The 19,878-nt window shown below is 34.8% G+C and overlaps 1 protein-coding gene across 1 annotated transcript in view; it reads right to left on the reverse strand.

Annotated features, from left to right (window-relative positions):
- The window catches only part of LOC105878174 (A disintegrin and metallopeptidase domain 3), a 118,710-nt gene that overhangs the window by 62,047 nt on the left and 36,785 nt on the right, over nt 1-19,878 (reverse strand). The window contains exon 7 of the mRNA XM_075997194.1: nt 1,483-1,548. Within this exon, the coding sequence (XP_075853309.1) occupies nt 1,483-1,548 (66 nt within the window). The remainder of the gene's footprint in view (nt 1-1,482; nt 1,549-19,878) is intronic.

The raw sequence follows: 19,878 nt of genomic DNA on the forward strand, positions 1-19,878 counted from the left end.
ACAAATAAAAGTTCTATATAAATTGACCCAGATTAGGTCATAAAACAGTTCTTTGAATATAAAACACAGTATCACTTAGATCACGTTATCTAACCACAGTGAAATTAATTTAGAGTGGAAGCGACAAAAGTATTTTAACAACACTATTTTTACTGAGATGGACAATTCTGTTGTGGTTGAAGAGATAATGGTCTTATTCTAGGTAAATACACACCACAGTATTTTACAGTTAAGCTCCATGATGCGATTTACAACTTACTTTCTAATTCAAATGGAGACAGCACAAGTGATATGGGATAGAATATTAACAATAAATGTGGGTAAAGAGAATAAAAGTGGTATTGTATTGTTCTCCTTCTTGTGACTTTTCTGAACATTTGAAATTATTTCCAAATTAAATGTTTAAAAAGTGAGGATGAAATAAAGACAATTTCAGTTGAACAAAATCCGGAGAGAATTCAGCAGGCTAAACAAAAATATCATAAATTAAGACCTATTAGAAGGAATGAAAAGCTTTGTAAATGGCAAATACATGGCGAAAAATGAAACTTTTAAAATGTTATTAATTTCATTAAAAATAACTGAATATTTCATTTCACATCATTTATTCTACAGTTCACAACACATGGGGAAGTAAAATATGACACTGTTATAATCACTGATTAAATTTAAATAGAATTTTGCTGTTATGAGGCTCTTATAATATTTATAAAGTTGTATAACATTAATTTCATATCACGAGATATTAAAAACACTTACTAGAACATGAGAGAGACCACTGAGGCTGGGGACTAGAAACAGTGGTACAGCAGAAAAAAAAAGTGTTGGCGATAAAAAGAAATTCTAAAACTAAACCAATTATGCAAGAGTAGGAAAGAGAAAAAAAGGAGTCAATAATTAATAGGGCATAGGCACACTAATACCAATTACTGAATCTATATCCATAGTTATCAATACTGTTGACAAAAATAAAATCAAAATCAACTAAACATTCTAGTGAATGATTCTTCCTAGTTTTCAATACAGAACTTCCATCATGAAAACTAAGCAATTATCAAACATAAAATTATCTTATAAATAATAATATTTAGTAACAAGAATATCCATTTGAGTAGTTAATAAAATAGTTTTGTTAAAATGGAGATAGATTTACTGAAGAGTTGCATCAAGAATTGGGGTGGATCCAGAAGTATCTAAAACTAGTTATAATCCAGTAGATTACAGTGTAGTAGTACCTTTCCATATTAAGTTATACATTAATGCTAAAGTCCTATACTAATTTGGAAAACTGAAACACTAGTGTTTATTTCCTTATGTCAGTGTAAAGGCAATTCACAACATTTCTTTCTGTCCTGCAAGACTAAGACATATTTTAATCAGAATAAAATATATCTGAATTGAAAATAATAGACGTTTCATATTCATATTCCCCCTGAATTTAAACACAAATGAAGATGCAATAAATATATTAATATCACATACCATGGATTTATCCACAATAACATGTACTTTCATAGTTCTTTTCAATAATGCATCGCCTGAAATTTTCTGTGAAATAGAAAAAATGAATTAAGTAAAATATTTTTAAAAATTTATATAATAATTATCATGGACGATATATGCATACATACATACATATATACACACATTCATGGAGTAGATATAGAATATATATATACACACATATAAAAATATATATACGGAGAGAGATACAGAAACAGATATGCAAATATAGACATAGGTAGTAAGAAAATGAGAGGATTGGAGACCACCGAAGAGGTGAGAGGCCAAATAAAAATTTTAGGAGCTTTTTAATTTGATCAGGTCCTCTATACTTATTTTTGTCGTTGCTATGATTGTCTTTGGGATCTCCTTCATCCTTTTTTTCCCTAGACAGATGTCTATAAATAAGTGTTTTCCAATATTTTCTTCTAGATTTCTTATAGTCTCATTCCTTAGGTTTAAGTCAGTTATCAACTGAGAGTTGAATTTTGTGAGAAGTGAGAGGTGCAGATCCTGTTTCAGTCTTCTACATGTGGCTATCCAATTTTCCCAGCACCATTTATTGAATAAGGATTCTTTTCCACTGTGAATGTTTTTGTCTTCTTTGCAAAAGATTAGATGGCTATAAGAGGATGGTTTTATATCTGGGTTTTCAGTTGTGTTACATTGCTCTATGTCTCTGTTTTTGTGCTAATGATATGCTGTTTTAGTTACTGTAGCCTTGCACTATAGCTTGAAGTCTGGTAAATTGATGGCTCCCAATTTGTTCTTTTTGCTTAAGATTGCCTTTGCTATACAGGCCTTCTCCGGTTCCATATGAAGCATAGAATTATTGTTTTCTAGATCTGCAAAAAATGACGTTGGTATTTTAATAAGGATTTAATAGGGATTGTGTTGAATCACTTTGGGTAATACAGACATTTTAACAATGTTGATTCTGCCAATATATGAGCATGGTATGGTTTTCCATCTGTTTACGTCCTCTGCTATTTCCTTCCTCAGTGTTTTGTAATTCTCCCCATAGGGGTCTTTCACCTCCTTAGTTAAATAGATTCCTAGGTATTTTACTTTCTTCATTGCTAGTGTGAAGGGTATTGAGACTTTGATTTAGTTTTCAGTGTGACTGTTGTTGGCATATAGGAATGCTACTGAGTTGCGTATATTGATTTTGTAACCTGCAATTTGCTGAATTTATCAATTCCAGCAGTCTCACGGCAGAATCTTTGGAGTTTTCTAGATCTAAGATCATATCATCAGCAAAGGGCGATAGTTTGACCTCTTCTGCCCCCATTTGAATGCCTTTAATTTCCTTCTCTTCTCTTATTGCTCTGGCTAGGACTTCCAGCACTATGTTGAACAGCAGCGATAACAGAGGGCAACCTTGTCTGATTCCAGACAAGGGAATGCTTTCAATTTCCCCCTGCTCAGTATGATGTTGGCTGTGGGTTTCTCATATATGGCTATTATCATTTTTAGGTTTAAGTCCAGTCTATGCCTATTTTGTTAAGTGTTGTTATCTAAAAGGGTGCTGAATTTTGTCAAATGCTTTTTCTGAATCTACTGAAAGGATTATATGGTATTAGTTTTTGCTTTTATTTACGTGGTGAATTACATTTATAGATTTGTGTGTGTTGAACCATCCTTGCATCCCTGGGATGAAGCCCATATGGTTGTATTGGATTTTTTTTTTTTTTGATAAGCACCTAAATTTGGTTTGCTAGGATTTCATTGAGAATTTTTGCATCTATATTCATAAGGGATATTGGTCTGTTGAGTGCGTTCTGGGTTTTGGTATCAGGGTGATGTTGGCTTCAGAAAACAAATGGGGAGGATTCCTAAGCTTCTGCACAGCCAAGGAAACTATCATGAGATCAAACAGACAACTTACAAAATAGCAGACATTATTTGCATGCTGATTCTAGTTATCAGCTCTCTATTGAACTAGAATCTCTATAGAATTCAGGAAAATCAGCAAGAAAAAACCAACCCCATTGCAAAATGGGTAAAGGCCATGAACAGACACTTTTCAAAAGGAGACAAACTACTGGCCAACAAACATATGAACAAATGCTCAACATCTCTAATCATAAGGGAAATGAAAATCAAAACCACAATGAGATATCACTTATCTTCAGTGAGAACTGCCTTTATCAAAAACTCACAAAACAATAAATTTTGGTGTGGATGCATGGAGATAGGAACACTCATTCACTGCTGGTGGGACTGGAAACTAGTACAACTTCTATGGAAAGTAATATGGAGATACCTCAAAGAGCTACAAGTGGAACTACCATTTGATCCAGCAATCTCATTACTGGCTCTACCCAAAGGGAAAAAAAAAAAAAAGACATTCTATAAAAAAGAAACCTGCACTCGAATGTTTATAGCATTACAATTTACAATTGCAAAGATGTGGAAACAATCCAAGTGCCCATCAATACATGAGTGGATTAATAAAATGTAGTATATGTCTACCATGAAGTTCTACTCAACCACAAAAACAATGGTGGTCTAGCACCTCTTGTATTATCTTGGATAGATCTGGAGCCCATTCTACTAAGTGAAGTGTCATAAGACTATAAAATTAAGCATCACATGTGTCGGGGTAGTTTAGAAATGTTAGAGTGATCTAGGGATATTGCTGGCGTTGAACCTCTGCAGATGTGACAGTCTGCATGCATGTGGCTGTTTCCTAAATGGTAAGGACATTCGAAGAGCAGGATGAATTGAAAACAGTTTCTCTCCTGGGCAGAAAACTGTTCCAGGACTGCAATTAGGAGCGTCCAACCTGCTGGAAAACTAGCCTGGCCGCAATCCCAAATTTATGTTCTTGTTTAGTTTTAGGCTAGAAATAGCTTTGCTGAGATTATGTATACTCAGATATTTTAATCTTTATAAGTAATCCTTAAAGTTTGCCTGTGGGATATCTTTAGAACATGTAACCTCTATGGAAATCTTTAGAACTTGTTTGCCTGTGGGATATCTTTAGAACATGTAATCTTTATGGAAATCTTTAGAACTTGTTTGCCTGTGGTATTGTTTGCTTTTATGATTTAGAATGATCTTTTGTTCTTGAAATGAATAAATATGAGTGAGGAATTATTAAATATGAGTGAGGAATTATAAATATGAGCGAGGAATCTTGGGACTCTTGGTCTGGAAAGCCTTGAGTCCTCAGACCCCACTCTTTCTCCTCTATTGTCTCTCTTTTCTTATTCCCGAGGGCACTCTGTTATCAGCCCTGGTGGCTGGGAAATTCCCGGCACACATGTACTCACCATCTAATTGGTATTGATTGATCAACACTTATGTGCACACATAGTAATAACATTGATCAGGTGTCAGGCAGGTGGGGGGAAGGAAGCAATGGGTATATTCACACCTAATGGGTGCGGTGTTGCACTGTCTGGGGTATGGACGCACTTGTAGCTCTGACTTGCGGCCAACAAGGGCAACACATTTAACCTAAACATTTGTGCCCCCATAATATGACAAAATAATACAATAAAATAAATAATTTAAAGAAAAAAATTAGGAGCAGACTAGCAGCATGTTTCTTTATATTGTTGATAATTGGTATCCTCAAAAGGTACTGAAATGAGGGAGAATGCTCTGCTTCCTTCGTTTCATTCTGTGTACCCTGTAAGATACCACTTCCCCACCAACCTTCAACCTAAACAAACCTTCATAAATATTCCCCCCAAATGATGCCTCTATGTTCATATTTTTGCACTTGAATTTTTCTATTAACTTTATTGAGGTTTACATTCAACAAAATGTGTCTATTTAAAAATATAATCTTACATCATTTATAATTTATGCACTCACGTCATCATTTCTACAATTAAGATAAAGAAATTCCCAACACAGTCTTTCATGTCAATAGATCACATGGCTCAAGAGATGATCTACTTTCTCTCACTATAGGTTAATCTGCTCTAAAATATCATATAAATGAAAAAAATATTCTATGTACTCTTTCACATCTAGTTTTTTTCCTCACTCAGCATTTATCCATGTTGTTGTGATTATATGTATTTCATTAGTTTTTATTGCTAACTAGTGTGCCACTTTAGAGGTATATAACAATTTATTTACACGTTAACCTACTGATGGGTCATTTGAACTATTTTCATATTTTAGCTATTATAACTAAAGCTGTTCTTAATACCTATGTAAAGAATTTTTATGTATGTATATATAATATATATATTTGTCCAGTTATATACATATATTCTATATATTTCAATTTTCTTGGCAAATGCTTACAGCTAGAAAAACTAAGTCATATATTAATTGTGGGTTTGTAAAGTAGTACAAAAGGGCCAAATTATTCTCAAATTTGTTGGGTCATTCGGCATTCTCACCAAGAATTAATGAGTTCTAATTGCTCCATATCCTTGCTTATATTTAGTACTGTCAGTCTTTTTCATTTTATCAATTTCTGTTGGTCTGTATTGCTAGCTCACTGAGGTTTTATGTGTATTTTCTGATGACTAATAGTGTTGAACATCTATCTTTTCAAATACTAATGGCCCAGTAATTTGGTTTCTCCTAAGGTTCCTACTAGAAATTTTATTTAAATTGTATTTAGCTTTGACATTGAAGTCGATGTCTTAGTTCAATATTTTTTCATTAAGGGTCATATTGATAGCCAATTCTTCTTACATTATTTGCTGGGAAAAAAATAACAAAAAACATCCTTTAGTCTTTCAAAGTCCTTGACACATTTGTAAAAATTCAATTGACCCATAACCTGTGGTTCTACTTCTGACCTCTCTATTCTGTTTCACTGTTCTATATGTCTATCCTTATGTCAAAAACACATAAGTAGCTGTGTAACAGGGTAAGCAAACTATGCTACTTTGTGTTATGATGACTAGTTTGAAGTCCTTTTTGTTTGTTTACTTTGTTTTTATTATTTTGAAGTCTTGAGTTTTCATTATCAGTCTTTTATCCTTTATCAGTCAGGGTTCCTCTGAGAAACAGAATCAATAGGTGTGCATATACAGAGAAGACAATCTATTATAAGGAATTGAAAGCTCATTGATAATTAACTTGGCTAGTCCAAAATATGCACTTTGGAGATGAAGGAAGAGCCAATGCTACAGTTCAAGTCCAAAACCTGGAGACATAGAAGGAGCCAATTTTGCAGTTCTAGTTTAAGCCCAAAGACTTAACTCCTCAAGAGTTCTGTCTTACTCATGAGAGAGTCAGTCTTTTTGTTCTATTCAGGCTTCAACTGACTAGATGAGACACACCTGCATTAAGGATGGCAACCTGCTTTGTTCAGAGTCCAGTAATGTTAATCACATCCAAAAACTCTCACAAAAACACTCAGGGTAATGTTTGACCAACTATGTGGGCACTGAAGCATAGCCAAGTTGACGCACAAAATTATTTGCAGGTTTTTCTGCCATCATTTTCACATCATTGCTCTCTCCACTTCATTTTTTTTTCTCCATTTCCTTTAACCTGACTTTAATGTTACAGATTGGGGTTTTAGCACAGTGTCTTTTCTGTTATCCACCAGTTCTATTATGTCTTCCATCCTTAAAACAGTTTTATCTTTCTCTTACAGTTATCTGAGCAGTATAAGGGAACTTTTAAGAGACTCCATAGGGGTAGACAATTGAAGAACTAAAGAGTATATCTCTGGAATCATATCATCTGGGTTTGAATTTTAATGTCACCACTTACTATATAATTTCCTAGAATAACAAATTAAACTCTCTAAACTTCTGTTTCCTGATCTGAAAAAGGGGGATAATAGTATTAATTTCTAGACTTATTGAAAGAATTGGAATAGCAGAATATACATAAAGCTCTCAGAACACTATGTGGCCTCCATGAAGCAATCTGTGAATATATAATACTGGCAACATTGTTAAGTTACGCAGGTTAGATTTAGTGTTTTCCTATCTTACATTTTGTACTTATATTCATTCACATGCCCCATGATCATTCCTTTTTCACTATTTCTATCATAGAAGAAGTTCCTTCAAATCAAACCTTTGTTGAACAAAGTGTGGGGACCACTGACTTTTATTTTACTTCTAAGAAATGACCTATTATCCAAGAATGACTTTTGCTCCCTCTCTCACAGAAAAGATATTACTCAAAGGCAGCTGTACTGGCTCAATTGTATCAAGATAGCGCCATACACACTCTTTTCACACTCTTTTCCTCTTCACTACCTATCTGACCAGAATCAAATGGGGATTTTAGGGGCCCTAGGTAAAACTGTGGAAGGGAAACAACCAGGAGAATTCAGCTGGTTGTTTCCAGCTGAAGGAGAATTCTCCTTGGACTTTTCATAAGCAAGATATTCACCTATGTTAAACCACTGAGATTTGGGATGATTTTTGCTTCAAAATCTAGTGCCATTTGATGTAATAATAATGATTTTCATAAAGAATATGGTTTGAAAACAACTGTTTACACAGGTTTTTTTATTTTATTGAAACTCCACTGTATTTGGTAACTATGTTTTGTGAATTTAGCTGTGATTGTAGCTGTCTACTATTTTTATTCAGGATGTTATTATGAACTTTTTTTTCCTGTTTATTGTGATTTCTTTGTTTTATATGCTACAAAATCATTTCACAATTGGGAAAAAAAGAAATGATTTTAAACAATATAATCTCAATTGTGTAGTCTGGCTGAGTACACAATTATGTAGTGAAAATTACTTTGCCTAATTCTAAGCAATTGTGGCATTGCCTTTCAATTTCCAGTTTTGCCATTAGGCGATTTCATGTCATTCTGTTACTTGCTCACATATAAGAAACCAAAGTTTTTATGTCAGTCCAGTAACTCAATCCCAAATAACTCTGAGAATTTTTCTTGGATTGTTTTGTGATTTATTCAACTTTATTTTCTCTGTTTATTCTTAATGGGGCTCCTATTATATCAATTATATTATGAATTTCATTTTCTCATCTCTCAAATATCCCTATTATTTGTCATTGTTCTTTAACTTATCAAATTTTATCTTGTAACCTTTTCTATTGAGTTTTTAAATTTTATTACATATTACTTATTTCCCCAAACATGTAAATCCGCTGAATTTTATTTTTAATGATACTTAGGTCTTATTTGGTGGATGAAATATTTTCTTATACCTCTGTGAGAATATTAATAATTATTTTGTTTTATTCTCTTTATAATCTTTGGTACCTCAAACTATAATTCTTTGGTATTTTCATGTCTCTGTCTTCCATCTTAAATTATTTCAACATGTGACTACTGCCCCTTCTTATTAATACTGAGAATTGAGCATTAAACATCTTATTCTAACATCTATAACTACATTTGAGGTTTATGGGTTGTGGTCCTCATAGAGGACAATTTGTTAGGGTTTTTTTTTTGAGTTAGGTGTTCCTCTAGTATCATTATGGTTAGGTGTTTTCGTTATGGCTGGCTTGATTCTCTCCTAGAGAAGGGTGTTCCAAAACAACTTCTTAGAAGTTACGTGCCTGGCTCCCAATATCTTGTGTGCCGTATTTAATTTAATCACAATAGTTACAGTATAGTGTGCCTTGCAATTGTGAGAAGCAACAGAACATTTGTGCCTGGTGTTACCATTTCAAAAACTCCTCCCCAGAGAAAATCACCTTTGATTTTCTGTCAGACTGCCACAGAGGTAGTTATTCAGGACAGGACAGTTTTCTAAATACTTATGCAACATATTTTAAATCAAATCTCCTGTTAGGTCCACTTTCATACCCACTTCCTAAGGTATTTGGACAGGTAATCCCAGCATTGTCTTTATTTCAAAATACTAAAGGGGTACAAATGTTTTTGTGAACATGGGCACTGTATATAATGCTTAAGTCCAAGTGAAGTATCTCAGGAATGGGAAAACACCACAGGTACTCACTAATACTTGGAGGCTAAACGATCTGAGACATTTTTGAGTGGCCCTATAGCACATTTCCAATTTCCTAAAGCCTATTCCAATTGCCAGTCTAGAATTAAGCTTTTCAGGGACTAAGTCAGCTATTCTGTCTTCTATTTAATTCCCAGTGTTCTTACTCTTTTCCTGCTCTGTTTGTCTTTATATGTTTACACCATTTAAAAAAAATCTCTTATTCTCCTTTTAGTAAAGTTTAAGGAAGGAGTAGGCAAAGTGGATTTGTTCAATATGTTTTCAACAGATAAGTTCTTGATTGTTTCTAATTTACTTTATGGTTCAATTTTTCAACTCTACTTATAGGAGATATAAAATTCACAAATACATATGAATACCTAATTATCTCCATTTCTGATTTGAAATCTTTGGTTTACTCATAGTTTCTAAAATTTTTGTCTTTATCGACTTTATTTCACTATTGCATTTTGTTTTGTAACAAAATTTTCCATAATTGCTTCTGATTGCCTTGCTTCACTACATTAGGAAATGTAGTAAGAAAATATTAATATTTGTGGTGATACTAAGTAATTTCCATGTATAAGCTTATTTAATTTTTTTATAATAAATATCAGTTTGGTAAAATTTTATTTTACCAAATATAATGATTGTATAATTTTCCATAGTACAAAATTATACAATTTCTAATCTATAAAAAGACAATATATAATTTCCTAGAATAATAAATTAAACTCTCTAAACTTCTGTTTCCTGATCTGAAAAAGGGGGATAATAGTATTAATTCCTAGACTTGTTGAAAGAATTGGAATAACAGAATATATATAAAGCTCTCAATTATAATCTGTAATTGTCTTTTTATAGATTAGAAATTGTATAATATTGTCTTTTTATAGATTAGAAAAGATAAGTACTTTGGAAGGTTATGTATTCATCTAAGTTCCTGTGACTACAGACAGAAAGACCTGGAATTAAAATCCAGGCAATGTGGAATGCAAATTATCTCTTCTAACCATTCTCTTATTGCTGATTCCATAAAGGAGATGGTTTCAGTGAGGTGTTTCTTTATTTATCTTTCCTGAAGCATGTCTACCCTTTCAGATATTTCCTCTGTTATGGAGGAGCATTCATGAAATCCTTAAAAGTTTTTTTCAGTTTACTTTCTGTAATACTGTTCGATGTCCGTTGTGAACATGTCTTCAACTGTGTTTAATGTGGTATCACATTATGCAAATAGTTAACAAAGAGCTGGCATAAAGTTTCAGATCACTTTTTAGTTTTATTAACAGGGAAGTATTGTTTCTATATATGATTACATTTTATCACTTTCCTTTCTAAAAGGTCAGCTTTGTTCAAATGTTTTCATATCAATATCTTTGCCAAAATAGAAGCAGAGTAAAGGAATAGTGCCATGGAGTTTGTTACATATCAAATTCAAGTTTCATTCATTGTCGGTTTGTTGCTTCCCCCCTTTGATGTGAGATCCAGTATCAATGAGAATGTGTGAACAAAAATTTATTTAACCAACGATGACCAAACATAAAGTTGTAAAGATGATCAAATGTAAAGTCTAAAGGGAGAAGTCAGGATACACAGGAAAATCCTTTGGAATTATGCCTACCATTAGATGCAATTATTTATAAGAAAAGTGTGATTGTTTAAAAATACCAAACATTCATATAGTTCATTTATTCATCTCAAGAAACATATAAATAAGCTAAATATGACATAATTTTATGAAAGACCATTGAAATGTGAACAAAGTTGGTGTTATGGGTGCTGACCCCCACTCAGTTGAATTTCTGAGTATAACTTTTGGCTCCCTCAAGTTGGCTAGTCCAACTTGTGAGCTAACTGCTCACAGCCTACTGCTCACCTGAAGCCCTATGGATAACATAAACAGTCAATTAATACATATTTTTATGTCATGTGCACTATATACTTTATTCTTACAATAAAGTAAACTAGAGAAAAGAAACTGTTATTAAGAAAGTCATAAGGAAGAAAACGTATTTACTATTCACTAAGTGGAAGTGCTTTATCATAAAGGCCTTCATCTCAGTGACCTTCACATCGAGTAGTCCAAAGACAGGGGGAAAGAAGAGGGGTTGGTCTTGCTGTCTCAGAGGTGGCAGAGGTGGAGGAGGTGGAAGGGGAGGCAGCAGAGGCAGGCATGCTCAGTGTAAATTTTATTTTTGAAAAATCAACATATAATGAATCTGCAATTCAATACCATTTTGTCAAATGGTTCACTGTATATACATTTAAGTGTATAGCAATGTAGGAAAACGTATAAAAGCATATATATCAAAATGATAAAAAGGCATTCTGCATCAGCATGTAGCTCTAGAAAATGGTATTTCAGTCCATCCTATTTTAAATGTTCTTTATATATGCATATATTTCATACTTTAATAGAAATGTTAACCAATATTTAATTTAAAAAATTATAAATATATGGCAGCATAGAGAGGGAAGCAAAGGAGCTAGTCAAATTGGAATGAATCCAGGAGACTGTCTCCATTACGGGGCAAAGGTAAGTGAGAGATCCCTGCAGTTCACATTCTCATTGCAGACATCCCATCCTCAGTCTCACTTATAGGAGAGCCCCTCAGCCCTTGCAGGCCCTGAGCCTAGTATAAGAAGCTTCCTGGAGTCCATATGACTGCATGAAATCACAAAGATAAACAATAAGAGAGGAAGAAAGCAACAAATGATATCTATAAAATATTCAAAAATGTTTGAAAAATGACAAGCTTTCACTTATCAATAATAACCTTGCATGTAAACTGTTTAAATTCCCCAATTAAACGATATAGACTAGAAACAGAGGGGGTTATGGTTCAAGATGGCTGACTACAGACATTGGACTCTCTCCCTCTCTAGAAAGAAGAATGAAAATTGCAAGTAGGTAACTGTAGCTCAAATAGAATATCAAGTGGAGAACACTGCAGTCCAGCAGAGAATGCACATGGAAAACCTGAGGCACAGAAGGAGAAGGAAGCAAGAAGACCCAACTCAGCAGAGATTGGCAGGAGCCCAGAGGGACTTGGTATTATGGATAAAGTGTAAGTGAAAGAGCTTTGGTAGTACATGTCCTTGTGATCCCAAACGTGAGAGAGCTGTTCTACCTGCGTGAACACTGACACCAGTGTGGGCAATGATTTGGACACCCATGGAGGGCATTGCACTGGAGTAGAAACTCACACTGAGCCATTCACCTCCCACCCCAGATCTGAGCAGCTGTGGAAGGAAGCCATCCTGGGACCATGCTGGCCTGGGACTGCATCCTGCCCTGGGAAGAACAGCTCCTGTATCTTCACACCCCAGAAGCTCCCGCTGACATACCCAGTTTCTACGCAGAGGCCTGCAGTAGCACAGTAATGGCTGGACCCAAAGGTGCTGTGGGATCCCCAGTACTCTATCCCACAGGGAGTACAACCCCTGAGAAAGGACAGTTCAGAACATCAGAAAGATGAGTCTGGAAAGAAAGGAAACCAAAGAACATGCTTTCCAGAGGCTGAGAGCTCCCTGCCTATGGTTGTGAAAGTGGCACTGACCCCTGAAGTGGCACAGACTCTCAATTCTGCCTGACCAGCAGAGAGTGACATCCCCTCCACTAGTAAAGCAGCCTCTGTGTGAGAAAGGGTGGGGCTAGCAGTCCGCTCCTTGAGCTGTCTTCCTTTTCTGGGAGGAGCCTACCTTCCCTGCAGGCAATTCCTGGACACAAATAGATCTTCCCTGCTGGGATATTTCAGCTAAAGCTACCAGCCATTCTGGCATCCCAGCACACAGGGGTTTGAGCTTTCTCCCCCAGCTCTGCTGCAGCCAGCCCAGGAAGAGATCTGGGAATCCAGGTGGTTTTGTGCGCCCCAAGGACAAAAATACACCTCCTCCACTGAGGTACAGTGGGGTGAACAGTGCTTGACCCCAACTGCCTGCCTCAACTGAGAGAAGCCTGACCTACCTGGAGGCAAATCTGTGATACAACTACCCTCCCTCACCTGAGCATTTCAGCCACAGATCACAGAGTTTATGGTAGCCCACCTCATTGTGAGTTGATCTGAAGCCACCAGCCCAGCTGTAGCCAGGCCAGGGTGGCAGTTGAGAATCTGGGTGTTTATATGCTCCCGAAGAACAGAAACCACTGTGAGTGATGAAAGAGGGAAGCAAAAGCAGTTTCTGTGCTGTGTCTCACAGCTCCCTGTCTCTACTAATCTCATCAAGAGGGGCCTGACCATCCTGTGTCAGGATCACAGTGCATCTGCTCACAGCAACCTGCTGCTAAGTGATCTTTGGGTCAACAATGAAATCAAAATGGAAATCAAAAGATTTTTAAATTGAATAACAACAATGACGCAAGTTACCAAAAAGCAATGCTAAGGGAGAAATTTATAGCACTGAATGCCTACATCACAAAGATAGGAAGAACACAAATTAGCATCCTAATGTTACATATCAAGAAACTATAAAAACAAGAACAAACCAAACCCAAAGCTAATAGAAAACAAGAAATAACAAAGATCATAGCAGAACTAAATGAACTTAAAACAAATAAAAAATACCCAAGATCAATGAAAAAACATTAGCTTTTAGAAAGGATAAACAAAATCAATAGACCACTAACTAGATTAACCAAGAAAAGAGAGAGGATTCACATAAGCTCAATCAGAACTTTAATAAAAGATACATTACAACTGATACCACAAAAATGCAGAAGATCATCAGAGACTACTATGGAAACCTCTATGCACACAAAGTAGAAAATCTAGAGGAAATGGATAAATTCCTGGGAACACACAAACTCCCAAGCTTGAATCAGAAAGATACGGAAATCCTGAACCAGGAGTAGGTAGTGAAATTGGATCAGTAATGAAAAATATTCCAACTAAAAAAAATCTCAGGACCAGATGAATTCACAGTTACATTCTACCAGACCTACAAAGAAGAAGTGATACCAATCCTCCAGAAACTATTACAAAAGATAGGGAAGGAGATAATTCTCCCTAACTCAACAAAGCCAGTATCACTTTGGTGACAAAGCCAGAAAGGATACAACAAAAAATAAAAAACGATAGACCGATATTCTCAGTGAACATAAATGCAAAAATTCTTTAAAAAATACTAGCAAATCAAACCAAAAGCACACCAAAAACATAATTTTTCATGATCAAGAAGGTTCCATCCAGGGATGTAAGGCTCGTTCAACATTTGCAAATCAATAAGTGTGATTCACCACATAAACACCATAATCATCTCAACAGATGCACAAAGAGCATTGGACAGAATCCCACATCCCTTCATGATAAAAACCCCAAACAAACGAGGCATAGAAGGAACATACCTTAAGATAATAAAAATCCACTAAAAGAAACCCCACAGCCACCAGCATACTGAACATGGAAAAAAAGATGAAAGCATCCTCCCTAGAAATGGAATAATACAAGGGTACCCACTTTCATCACTTTTCTTCAACATAATATTGGAAGCCCTAGTCAGAGCAACCAGGCAAGGGAAAGAAATAAAGGGCATCTAAATTGGAAAAGAGGAAGTCAAACTGTTATCTGTTTGCTGACGATATAAACTTATACTTGGAAAACCCTAAGGACTCCTCCAAAAGACTCATAGAATTGAAAAGTGAATTCCATAAAGTCACAGTATACAAAAATCAACGTATACAAATCAGTAGCATTTCTACACACTGATAACAACCAACCTGAGAATCAAATCAAGAATTCAATTCCATTTATAATAGCTGCAAAAAAATAATCCCTTGGAATATACTTAACCAAGAAGGTGTGAGATCTCTACTAGAATACAAAACACTGATGGAAGAAATATTAGATGACACAAACAAATAATAAAGCATCCCATCATCATGGATTGGAAGAATCAATAATGTTACAATGTCCATACTGCCCAAATTAATCTAAAAATACAATGAAATTTATATCAAAATATTAATATCATTTTCCAAAGAATTAAAAAAAAGAACCCTAAAATTCATATGGAATCAAAAAAAAAGCACTAATAGCCAAAGAATTCATAAGCAAAAGTAACAAATTTGGAGGCATCACATTATACATCTTCAAATTATACTGCCAGGCCTTAGTAACACAAACAGCATAATACTGTTAAAAAAACAATGGACACATAGAACAGAATGGAGAACCAAGAAATAAAGCTAAATACATACAACCAACTGATCTTCAACAAAGCAGACAAATACATACACTGGGGAAGACACCCTATTCAATAAATGGTGCTGGGATACTTGGATAGCCTTGTGCAGAAGAATAAAACTGAATCATTATCTCTCACCATACACAAAAATTAACACAAGATGGATTAAAGACTTAAATGTAAGACCTGAAACCCTAAAAATATTAAAGGAAAATCTAGAAAAAAATTAGCCCTGACATTGGCCTACATAAAACAAAAAAAACATACATATATATATATAATTACATATATATATAATTACATATATATAATTACATATATATATATATACACATATATATATATATATATATATTAAGATCTCCAAAAGCAAATAAAACAAAAATAAATACATGGGTCATGGGTCATGGATCTGGGCAAAGTTTTTTGGGTAAGACCTCAAAAGTGCAGTCAGCAAAAAGTAGACAAATAAGATGACATCAATCTAAAAAGTTTCTTCATAGCAAAGGAAACAATCAACACAATTAAAAGTTAACCTAAAGAATGGGATAAAATATTTTCAACTATCCATACAACAAAGAATAACCAGAATATATAAGTAATTCAAACAACTCAACAGCACATTTTATTAATCCATTCTTGGATTGATGGGCACTTGGGCTGTTTCCACAGCCTTGCGATTATGAATTGTGCTGCTATAAACATTCGAATGCATGTGTCTTTTTTTGTAGAGTGTCATTGGATCTTTTGGGTAGATGCCCAGCAATGGGATTGCTGGATCAAATGGTAGATTCACTTGTATCACTTTAAGGTATCTCCATATTGCTTTCCACAGAGGTTGAACTAGTTTGCAGTCCCACCAGCAGTGTAGGAGTGCTCCTCTCTCTCCACATCCACGCCAGCATTTGTTATTTGGAGACTTTTTGAGAAAGGCCATTCTCACTGGAGTTAAGTGATATCTCATTGCAGTTTTGATTTGCATTTCCCTGATGATTAGAGATGATGAGCATTTTTTCATATGTTTGTTGGCCATTCTTCTGTCTGCTTTAGAAAAGTTTCTGTTCAAGTCCTTTGCCCACTTTTTAATAGGGTTATTTGATTTTTTCTTACTGATTGTCATGAGTTCTAAGTATATTCTAGTTATCAGCCCTTTATCGGATGCGTAGGATGCAAAAATTTTCTCCCATTCTGTAGGTTGTCGGTTTACTTTCATGAATGTTTCTTTGGCTGTGCAGAAGCTTAACAGTACTATCTCTGGAAAATGGGGCTTCACACAAATTCTAGCTTTTTTTTTAATTTCAAAGTATTACATGGATACAAATATTTTGGGTTCATGGATCACTAATATAATGTCTGAGTCATGGTAATAAATGTGCCCATTGCACTGATAGTATTCATTCTATCTGATAGGAAGATTTTCATGTGTCCCCTACTTTCTCCTTCCCTGAACTGATTGATTTCCATTGAATGCTACTTCCCTCTATGCACATGTGTGCTTATCAGTTAGTTTCAATTTCATAGCAAGTACATGTGGTGTTTCCTTTTAAATTACTTATATACTTAGGCCAGTGGTCTCCATTTTCATACAAATTGTTGCAAAAGGCATTAAATCATCCTTCTTAATCGTTCAATAGTATTCCATAGTGTACATATACCACATTGTGTTAATCCACTCATGAATTGATGGGCATTTGGGCTGATTCTACGTCTTTACAACTGTGAATTGTACTGTGGTAAACATTTGAGTGCAGGTGTTTTTTTGATAAAATGAATTATTTTCCTTTGGGTAAATACCCAGTCATGGGATTGCTGGACAAAATGGTAGGTTGACTTTTGTTTTTTGGGGAAACTCCATACTGCTTCCCCTACAGGTTGAACTAATTTGCAGTCCTACCAATAGTGTATAAGTATTGCTTTTTCTCTGTATCAACACCAGCAACATCCAGCATCTATTATTTTTGGACTTTTTAATAAAGGCCATTCTGACTGGGATAAGGTGATGATATCTCATTATGGTTTTCATTTTAATTTACCTGATGATTAGTGACATCGAGCATTTTCCCAAATGTTTATTGGCCATTTGTCTAAATTCTTTTGAAAAGTTTCTGTTCATGTTTTTACCCACTTTTTAATGGAGCTGTTTGATTTCTTTTTCTTGCTGATTTGTTTGAGTTCATTGTAGATTCTGGTTATTAGTCTTTTATCAGATGTATAGCTTGCAAATATTTTCTACCATTCTGTAGGTTGTCTATTTGCTGTGTTAATTATTTCCTTGGCTGTGCAGAAGCTTTTTAATTTAATCAATTCCCATTTATTTATTTTTATTGTTGCTGTGATTGCTTTTGGGTTCTTCTTCACAAATTCTTTGCCTAAGCCAATATCTACAAGAGTTTTTCTGACATTTTCTCCTAGAAGTCTTAAGGTTTCAAGTCTTACATTAAGGTCTTTATTCATTTTGGATTAATTTTTCTAAGTGGTGAAAGACACGGATCCTGTTTCATTCTACTAAATGTGGCTATCCAATTTGCCCAGCACCATTTATTGAATAGGGCTTCTTTTCCTCAGTGTGCATTTTTGTCTGATTTGCACAACTCAGTTGGCTGCATTTGGATCATTTTATAACTGTTCTGTTCCATTGGTCTATGCCTCTATTTTTGTGCCAATAGGAAGCTTATTTAGTTACTATACCCGGGTAGTATAAAGTCTGGTAATATGATGCTTTCTGATTTGTTTGTTTTTCTTAAGATTGCTTTGGTTATTTGGCCTGTTTTCTGGTTCCACAGGAAGTATAGAATTTTTTTTTTCTAGATGTGTGAAATATAACATTGGTATTTTGATAGGGATTGCATTGAATCTATAAATCACTTTGGACTGTATGGACATTTTAACAATGTTGATTTTGCTGATACATGAGCATGATATATTTTTCCACTTCTGGAAAGTGGAAATCCACATCTGTGATTTCTTTCTTCAGTGTTCTGTCGTTCTCTTTATAGAGTTTTTTACCTCCTTAGTTAAGTATATTCCTCGGTTTTTTATTTTCTTTATAGTAATTGGAATGGTATTTAGTCTTTGGTTTAAGTCCCAGCTTAAATGTTATTTGGTATATAGTAATACTACTGATTTGTGTAGATTGATTTTGTACCCAGAAACATTGCCCAGTCCACTTATAAATTCCAGGAGTCTCTTGGTAGAATCTTGGGGTTTTCTAGGCATGAGAACATATCAAGAGTTTGATCTCTTCTTTCCTAATCTGGATACCATTAACTTATTTTGCTTGCATGGTTGCTCTGGCTAGGACGTCTCACACTTTGTTGAATAGAAGGGACAGTGGATATCCTTGTTTTCTTCCAGTTTTTGGTGGGAATGCTTTCAACTTTTTCCTATCAGTGTGATGCTGGCTGTGGGTTTGTCATATATGGCTTTTATAATTTTGAGAAATGCTCCTTCTAAGCCCAGGTTTTTCAGAATTTTTAACATAAAGGCGTGCTGAATTTTGTCATATGCTTTTTCTACATCTATTAAGACGATAATATGACCTTTGTTCTTGTTTCTGTTTATGTGGTTAAGTACATTTATTGATTTATGTTGTTGAACCATCCTTGTATCCCTGGGATGAGGCCCACTTGCTCATGGATAATTTTTTTTTAATATGCTATTGAATTTGGTTTCATAGTATGTTATTGAAGATTTTGGTATGTATATTCTTAAGAGATATTGGTCTGTAGTGTTCTTTTTTGTTGTGTCCTTTCCTTGATTTGGAATCAAGGGGATACTGGTGTCATAGAATGCTTTGGGAAGGATTCCCTCCCTCTCAATGTTATGAAATAATTTCTGCACCACGGGTATCAGCTCTTCTTTGTAGGTCTGGGAAAATTCAGCAGTGAATCCACCTGGTTTGGGACTTTATTGTTGCTGGGAGATTTTTTTTTTATTGCTGCTTCAATCTAATTGCTTGTTAGTTCTTTTTTTCTTATTTCAGCATATTACAGGGGTACAAACGCTTAGGTTACATATATTGCTTTTGCACCACCTAAGTAAGAGCTTTAAGCATGTCCATCCCCCGTACGGTGTGTACTGCACCCATTAGGTGTAAATATACCCATTCCCTCCTCTCCCCTCTAACCTGCCTGACACCCAATAAATGTTACTACTATATGTACACTTAAGTGTTGGTCAGTTAAGTCAGTTAATATCAATTTGATAGTGAGTACATATGGTGCTTGTTTTTCTATTCTTGTGATACTTCAACGAATGGGTTCCAATTCTATTCAGGATAATACAAGAAGTGCTAGATCAGCACTGTTTTTTGTTTTTTGTGT

The sequence above is a fragment of the Microcebus murinus genome, chromosome 24 (genome assembly GCF_040939455.1).
Source record: "Microcebus murinus isolate Inina chromosome 24, M.murinus_Inina_mat1.0, whole genome shotgun sequence".
Taxonomy (NCBI): Eukaryota; Metazoa; Chordata; class Mammalia; order Primates; family Cheirogaleidae; genus Microcebus; species Microcebus murinus.